General features: G+C 39.5%; 1 protein-coding gene across 1 annotated transcript; it reads left to right on the forward strand.

The window, feature by feature from the left end:
* The first annotated feature begins 862 nt into the window (after positions 1-862).
* Positions 863-7,079, forward strand: atp6v0ca (ATPase H+ transporting V0 subunit ca). The gene is made up of 3 exons (XM_015048767.1): positions 863-1,125; positions 4,531-4,714; positions 6,644-7,079. The coding sequence occupies exons 1-3, from the start codon at positions 1,050-1,052 to the stop codon at positions 6,846-6,848; spliced, it is 465 nt and encodes a 154-aa protein (XP_014904253.1). The 5' UTR covers positions 863-1,049; the 3' UTR covers positions 6,849-7,079.
* Positions 7,080-8,977: the final 1,898 nt, after the last annotated feature.

Below are 8,977 nucleotides of genomic sequence, written 5' to 3' on the forward strand. Positions count from 1 at the left end.
ACTGATTGAGTGCAGAATCACTCATTCAGTAATCAAAGCCTTTAAAATGAGATAATGAGATAAATGCCTGAAGCTGTTGTTTTTAGGATCAAAGGCGAAGCTAAACTTGTGACCAAGAACGAAAAAAATGTCTGCATTTAACATTTGGTGTTCTTCTGTGGAAAAGTATTCCTGCTGGTATGACTTTTAATATGTTTTTAACTTTATTTATTTTCGTATTACTTTGTTCACCATCTCAGGATCTAATGCAAATTTCACAAAACAATGTAAATTAAACCTGCTAACTTTAAGACATGACCTTACTCGAAGAAAGACATCTTTGAAAGAAACATGAAAAGACACAATACTGTAAAAAAAAAAAAAAAAAAATTCAAAGTTTTGTCAAATGAGAGCATTAAATGACGAAGTGATACACCCGCTGACATCAGAAATACTCATCTTCATTGGAGTGTCACCTTGACGCAAACACCTTAGGGCTCTGTTTCTAGTCCCTGAGACTGAGAAAACCACTTATTATAAGATCCGGTAGTTGGTTTTCCACGTTAAATTATAGAGAGCGCTGCCGTTTGTTGTTGGTTTTTAGTGAACATTTGGTACTAATAATTAATACGCCAGCCTGTAGTGACGACTGGTTTCAGCTGCAGTCAGTGCACTTGCAGCAGAACATACCACTAAACAAAAATGACACACATTAATTCATTTAATAACATCAACAACAGTGGTTATATGAGATTTACTTCAAAAATAATTCAAAATTACAATATTCCACATACGTTTGACCGTTAAATATAAATCAACGAGTGAGTATTTCACATTTGTTAGTCGGACACACCCGCCTCGCCTCACTTGGATCCCTCCGCCATGGCTGGTCATGTGACTTTTTCCGTTTCGCCATTTTCCTCTTCTCCACTGGAGCCATCGCTGGTTGTCCTCGCTGTTTCGCGGTGTTTTAAGCTGCCCAGAGGTGACGGTGGGACAGGGGAACCCCCCGCCAAAGAAAGAGAGGATATTGTGCCGTCTAGCTTTGTCGTCCGAAGGGAAGAGTGACAATGTCTTCTGAGGAGAGCCCCGAGTACTCACCTTTCTTCGCCGTGATGGGAGCCTCTGCGGCCATGGTCTTCAGCGGTAACTAAACCAGCTTCTTCTTCTCCTCCTCCTCAAATTGACACCCTTTTGTTTCATGCTAGCTTAGCCAGGTGTCGAAGGCTGAAATTAGAAACGACCGCTGCCTTCACACAAACAGCGTTGCTGGTTTTTGGTGGCGGTCGTGGCTCGCACACCTGTCGGGGATGATGCGAGGTAGAGGCGGGGTAAGTTTTCTGCTGCTGTTGCAGCGGACAGTGGGAACAAGCTGCCTGCCTCTGCTCTGGTGGAGCCACTGACATTAAATTCAGGCTGTTATCGTGTCTGCTGCTGACTGGTGACGCACACAGTCAGTGAGGTGGCAGCTTCTCTTTCTCAGCACATGACATGTAACGAACCATGATTGAATGGATTAAAACAAAAACGGATGTCAAGTTAATGGTTACTCTTGTCGATCCTTTTTTTTTGGGTTTGTTGTTGAAGGCGAGTCAGGAAAGGAACATGGAGGCCTAAACATCACAGCGACAATTTAAAGGGATGATTCATTCATTCATCTTGCACAGCCTTCTGTGCATGCGCAGTGAACTACTTCCACTTGAACACGAAGCTGGTTGTGTTGAGAAAATGTGAAGAAATATAATGTAACTTTTGATTCAAGCTAATGTAAAACACTTATTTCTTTCATCAATAATTAATGAAGACGTGAGGGATAAACGGTTACATTTAATACAAGTCTATGAACACACGATAGAGTTTCAGCTAGGTATAAATCTCTTTAATGTACCAACAGTAGACATTGGGAATCATTTAAAATATAAAACTTGGTACTAATCCAAAGATCATTATCAGGTCCCATGAGTTCATTTTACACACAAAGAAGGATGTTGCCTGATATTATCTTTTCTTTTTTTAAACTAATACTGCAGCCAAAAAAAATTAGATTTTTTTTTTTACTTTCCTAAATCTTGTTCTCAACACATAAACTTCAATAAACGTCCTGCACATTTGAGCCCAGCTGCAATTGACTGAATTACACTATTTCTTTTACCCATCAGGCTGGTTCGTGAGCAGAAAGGATACCGTTTTAATGAGCTTTATGCTGTTTGAACTTCAGAGCGCTTCCTGCCTGCATGATGTTGTTCTTGGAAAGGTTTTTCAGTATCGACGCTACAGAGGAACAAACCATCAAGTTATTGTGTTGGCACACACTCGATTACAGCGCTGGCAGTCTAAACCGGTTGGTTTCCTCATCAAACCGACAAAGCGGATCACGGAGAACGCAAACGTTCGTTAAATGTTTACCTGCTCACCCGTCAGGCAGCTGGAGGGAGACGGTGTAGTTTTTCTCTGCACCAGTGAGGACAAAACGTCTTCAAAAAGCCTTTCTTGTGCATTTGTAAATTTCAAAACACAGCTACATTCAACCCTTGGTGCTCTTTGTTGGTTTAAATAGACCTGCCTTTTATGTGTGAGACAATGCTTTTGGAGCAGGATAAAAAAAAACAAACACTACAATTGTGGAGGAAGGGAAAACTTTGAGTGTTCATGAAAATGTGTTTTTCTCAAGTTGCAATAAGACACATTTCAGTGGGATACATCCAAAATCCTCCATTTGAGCTTTAATGATTAGCTAAAGCTTCAAAAACTTGCAGTCAAATGACCAGATCAGGGAGATTTACTGAATATTTATTCTATTTGGATGTGACTCTGACATTTAAATGAGGAATTGTGTTGTTTACATGTCGAATCAGTTCTGCTTCTTTTTCTTTTGGTATTTATGTGGCTTAAAACATTATCTAACAGACTAATTGGTTTGTTTAAAAGATTGTCTCATCTTCAAGCAAATCAAACTCAGTGTTGCTAAACCAAAAACATTAACTGTTGATTATGTTGCCAATGAATGAGATGGATCACCAACCGTGTAATAGATTTTTTTTTTTTACTTATTTGGAAATGCTTGAGAGTTAAACCCAAACTAGCAGCTGAAGCTGCTTTTGAAGGGACGACACAGCCGGTGTGGTTCACCCTTTACATGACTGATACCCCCAACAGGAAAACATCTATTGTCATGTATGCAGGCTAAAGTCCTCCTGCTTTGAGTGTTAAATAACTTATTAAACTATGTTAAATACAATTTACGTGTTTGGGAAATAAACCTGTCTATGATTCTTCTTATTATAAATATAATATTCTGCTCCAAATTTGTCCAAATGCCAAAACGAGCAGCAGCACGGCTTTTATTCAACCTTTATTGTGTTGCTGCCAGATTTGTGACATGTGGATTATAAACCTGACGACCTCTAAAGCATTGTCACAATAAGGTCCTTAGAAAGTTATAAAAACTGTCATCCTACAGTTTTAGTATGAACACAGCCTAAAGGGTTGGACCGGTTAGCATCATCATTTCTGAGATGACTGAAGTCCAACCTAAAGTTTTCACATGATCAGTTTGTAGATGCATCACCTTCATAATCTCTTTTTATTTATTTATTTTTTTTTCCTGCACTTACAATACATTAATAAGATGCATCCCTCGTAGGGGCTGTGCTAAGTTTTTTTTTGTGTGTGCGTTTTTTTTGTTATTGTTTTCATCAGTGAGAACCAGCTGGATTTATTTTTCTATAAATCAAAATAAACCCAGGTGCCAGAAAGTGCGGTGAATAGTGTGCGTCACTTCACAAGTGAAGTTTGTTTGCTGGCTGAAACTAAATGTTAAAAATTCCAGATGTTGACACTCATCCTGCTTTTATTTAAAAAAAAAAAATGTTTTGGTTCACTTTGTAAGAACCCTTCAGCCAAATGCAGTTCCATTTGAGATCCAAACTTTTCTTGAATATTTATTTGGTTTGCAAACTGACCTTTCTGAATTATTCTGTAATAACCAAGTTGCATGCAGTGATGAGTAGTTTTCTTGACCTGATCTCTGCTCCGCAGCCCCGAGCGGCGGGATTAGATGAATCTGTGATGCGAGCGGCACAGCGACAGATGTGCAGATGTGAGGAGCAGCGCTTTGATCTGCGATGCTTCATGACTGAAAATACATGTTTCTGGTCTGACTTAAAGGGCCAGGCCTCAGAGGACGCTCACCTTGTGCGGATAAATCGTTTTTTTAACTTTCATGTGTACTCCGTTAAACGTCAGCACATTGGAGCAGCGTGCTGAGACTTTATTAAAACACGGAGTGACAGTGGCTAAGAGGAAAACTGCTGGAAGAGCTCACATGCATGACATCAGTTTAAGCTTAGAGAGGATCTCTTTAAATATTTAATAATTCCTTGGAGAATTGACATTTAACCGGCTTGCATCGCTGCACTGTGGGATTTAGCCGCAACCGTTGACTGAAGTTTACCCAGGTCGCTTTTTGAAAATGAAGCGGTGTCTCATCTGCGTGAAGGGAGTTTGTAGTCAAAAGGTGAGTTAATGGGTGTCTTGTGTGTCTTGTTTCAGCGTTAGGAGCAGCATATGGGACCGCGAAGAGCGGCACGGGCATCGCCGCCATGTCTGTGATGCGGCCAGAGCTCATCATGAAGTCCATCATCCCCGTCGTCATGGCGGGTATCATCGCCATCTACGGGCTGGTGGTCGCCGTGCTGATAGCCAACAACATCTCGGAGAGAGTCAGTCTCTACAAGTAAGGAAAACATCTGCTGTGCTCACGGTTCTGGCTTATAAATGATCAGCTCGTTTACCAGTGCTAATGCCTTCCTGCTTTCGGGATTGTAGCAAACGTAGTCCCCAGATAATCAGCCATCTATCCAGATTCTGCTAACAACGTTAGCACCTTATCTCCTCTTTGCTCTCTGAAGCTTCTGGGACAGATTGTCCTTCTCTATGTTCTGTCCTTCCATGTCTGTTCTTTCTTTTGGCTTTTCTTCTATATCTCCTTGTCCTACCTCCATTGCTGTCCTTCTTTTCTGTCTCCTGCCTTTTTCCATCCTCCTGTTGTTCTTCTTTCTTCTCCTCCATTGTTTCCCTCATATCTTCAGTCCTTTCTTCTTTTCCTCCACTTCCATGTGTCCTTCTATCCATTCACCCTTCTTTTCTCCCTTCCCTCTGTGTTTTTCTCCTCCTGTCTTCCCTAACCCCATCCCATCCTTCCCCTCCTGTCTTCTTTTCCATTCCTTGTGTCCTGCTGTCTCCCCTTAGACCTGTCTAAGGGTTTAATTATTCCAGATTGAATAATTAAAGCTGGGAAAGGACGCTGTTCATACGTCTTTCATCAGTTAATGTCGTGTCAAATGAACGTGAAGAGCTGAACCCAAACAAATTGAGTCTGGAAAAGCACAGATTGAAAAAGAGGATGTTTAAAATTATTTTTGTGTAAGTTGCCAGAAGGTATGGCTCTGTAGGAAAAGAAAGATCTCCATCTCTCATCACCAGAATGGCTGAAACGGCACAGATTCAACGTGTTAGAGAGGCTGTTAGGAATAATCAGTCCTGCTGGGAGTTGTGGGATTGGTGTGTTCTCAGCTTGGAGAGCTGAGAACTGGTGAATGTAATAGAATAAAATAGACTAGGCATTTTGTTTCCCAAATAGACTGTATTCTTTATCAGAACCTAATATTAATTTACATCCATTTAGATGAAAAATCAAACCTACACATTCCTTCTAAACTAGGTAGAGAAAAAAAAACGACACCCAAGCAAGGAGTGATTCACTTGAGTCATACTACACTGAAATATGCAAAGATTATCTGATTTAATGATGGTAGTCTAATACATACAAAATCAATTAAAACCTCTTCTTACCAGAGAAACATTATTTTTCTGTTCAGACCTGTCTAAGGGTTTAACAAGGCTGCTCAAACTAAGCGCAAAATAAACTTAAATCTGCAAGAGTGTCTGTTTTGGAGGAGTGGTGTTGGTAAAAATATTTGTTGGGATTTGTTGCTGATGTACAACCTGTAGTTTTTCTAAAACTTGGACCTGCTAGTTTTAGAAACTCTAAATACCGTTACTAACAGCATACAAAGTATTTCTTTCTGGCCTTGCTGTGAGAGCAGTCGATATAAAACAGAGTTTTCTAAATGTTTATGGAGTTGACTGTTTTAAACTCATCAGCATCTTATGCAAGTGTTTATCTTGGTTGACAGGTGTGAAATTAGGTCACTTTGAGATTGTATCTAGCCTAAAGCTTTACCATGTACACTTTTTTTGTTTAGTATTTGTAATTGCTTGTCTAATTAATGTAGATGCACCAATCATGTTTTTTCCTGCCTGGTTTACTTTGGGGTCTGCTAGTTCAGATTTGGACAGATTTAATTTCTGTATAATGTTTGTAGCACAAATAATTAATGGAAGTTGTAGTTTTTAATAAAAATGAAGAAATTACAGGATTATCCACATTAATGCACATCGCCAACCCTTATCGTGTTTTTATGTTATTAGAGAAAGTACATCAAAGTGCATGTTATTGGTTGTTGCATTTATAGACTGAAAATGAAGTGCATCAGCTTTTCTAGTACTCAAATAGTTTCCCATCTCTGGCCAGTTTAGATATAAACTTAATTCACAGCTGTATAAACTAAGACTTTTTTTCTTTCCTGCGTCTTCTGTTTAGGAGTTTCCTGCATCTCGGCGCCGGACTGAGCGTGGGCCTGAGCGGCCTGGCAGCCGGCTTCGCCATCGGCATCGTGGGCGACGCCGGCGTGAGGGGCACCGCTCAGCAGCCCCGGCTTTTCGTGGGGATGATCCTGATCCTGATTTTCGCCGAGGTGCTGGGGCTCTACGGCCTGATCGTGGCCCTCATCCTATCCACAAAATAAGTGTCTCTCTCCATCAAAACCACCATCTCATTCATTCCACATCAAAGCAGCGCGAACAAATAGGAGAGTTTCACCTTCTTCCATGACACCCCGCGGATCTGACAGGATGGGATGGCGGCAGAAACATGCTGGCTGTCGGTCTCGACAGCCTCGTCCTCTTTAGGTGTGATCTACTCCATTTTGTTTTAAGCCATCCGGTTGTGTCAGGTCTTGTGCGTACAGAACGGGCATGAACATGTACTGTTTGTTGTGAGATGATGTGTGGACAGTCTGCCTGATTATATCGTCTAATCTTAAACTGTACAGTGATCCAGAGTCGTCCCATCCTCAGTAAATGTAGTAACCAGTCTGTGCTGTGAGTGTGAGTATCAACGTTTACCCCTCCCTCCACCCATTCCTCTTTTAATTTTTGACTTTTGTTGGTGGGTTTTAATCATTATCTGTTTTTTTTTTTTTGTTTTTTTTGAGACTGCTGAAAAGTTGTGCACACTAGTATTTTATTTTTTCATGTTCTTTTTCGGGGACCATCTTTGAATCTCAGATGATTTTTTTGTCACTATTTATGGAAAGCTATGAGGATTTTGAAGCCGTCTAAATGGAATACTGTTTATTGAAATACCCTATATACATAAAATATATAAATTATCTGTGTATAGTTAGATTTATTGCACTGTGGGTAATTGTTCTAAGTGCTTGGAATTCCTCTGGATATAGTGTGATTATTATTGGAGGACGTCCACATGTTCACATGAAGATGACTGTGTGTGTGTGTCTGTGTGAGAGATCTGAGTGCATAATGTGTGGTTTTATGTTTGATATGACATTCTCAGACACTAGTATTGTTTACCTGTAGTGCTGCTGTCTTGATTTTGTTTTGTTTTTTTGTTCAAAGTGAGAACTCACTGTTCAGCCATACCTGTCAGATTTCCAAATAAAACTCAACCTCCTCCATTCATTGTCAAAACGGCTTTTGTTGTGTTCATGAAAACTTTAGTATGAACCTTGTCAATATTTGGAACAATACCTTTGAAATCTGAACAAAAAAAAGTATATTTACTCTTTACCCATGGCTGTAGCTGAATAACTAATATTGATCAATCTCTAATTTACATCCCTTGTTTTACAGCTGTGCAGTGTAAAAATATCGTAGTGTTTGATTAAAATGCAAAAATTGGTACAAAATCATAGCTGTTGAGGATTTTGACCTCTGTTGCAGGATTTGCTTAATTGACCACAGGGCTTTGGTCAGAAAGCGCGCTGGCCATCAGATGTTTTAAAGGGCTTTGCTGAAGAACTGTACAACTATGCATATATAGTGAAGCAGTTCCTGAAAATGCAGAAATTAAACTTCCAAATTACTTTTGTAAATATAACAATTAACACAAGTGAGTAAAAAGACCTAAATATCGGCATTTATCCCCTCTGTCATAAGTGCTGTTTAAACAATGTAGACTCTAACTGCTCAAAGCTCTAAGCTCAAGGTTAAATGCTAGTTTTAATACAAAATCAACCACATTAAGAGTAAAACAGACATTAATAAAACTATAGAAATATACTAGCAGCTAAACAACGCTGTCAGTAGTGATAATTAACATTCACTTAAGTCACTACTCACATCATCAATGATCGCTCTCAACAGTAAACGGAAATGGATCAGCTGACGAATGTCAAGAAGAAGAAAAGAAACGGCACAAACCTCCTTCAAAATAAAAGCATAGACATGAGACATTGAACAATCACTGCTGAAATGTTATTTTGGAGGAGCTGCAGTCACCCCCAGGATTGTCAAAAAATAAATGAATTTGAAAGACATGGAAAAAGTTAGCTCCAGTTCACCTACTTATGATTTAAAAAGCTAAAAACATCTGGAACTATGACAAATGAGGCAGGAGGATAATTCAAAGTTATCTTGAATTATCGGCCAGGGGGATGGTGAGAGGAGAAGACAAGTCGCTATTAATAATAATGAAATAAAAAATAAACCGTGGCAATATAACATGGGTGAAGGATGGTTGTTGTTTACAGTGAAGGCAATTTCCGGTGTTACGTCAATCTATCTATCTATCTATCTATCTATCTATCTATCTATCTATCTATCTATCTATCTATCTATCTATCTATCTATCTAT

The sequence above is a fragment of the Poecilia latipinna genome, unplaced genomic scaffold (assembly GCF_001443285.1).
Source record: "Poecilia latipinna isolate Pla-1442-1.1 unplaced genomic scaffold, P_latipinna-1.0 Scaffold902, whole genome shotgun sequence".
Classification (NCBI taxonomy): Eukaryota; Metazoa; Chordata; class Actinopteri; order Cyprinodontiformes; family Poeciliidae; genus Poecilia; species Poecilia latipinna.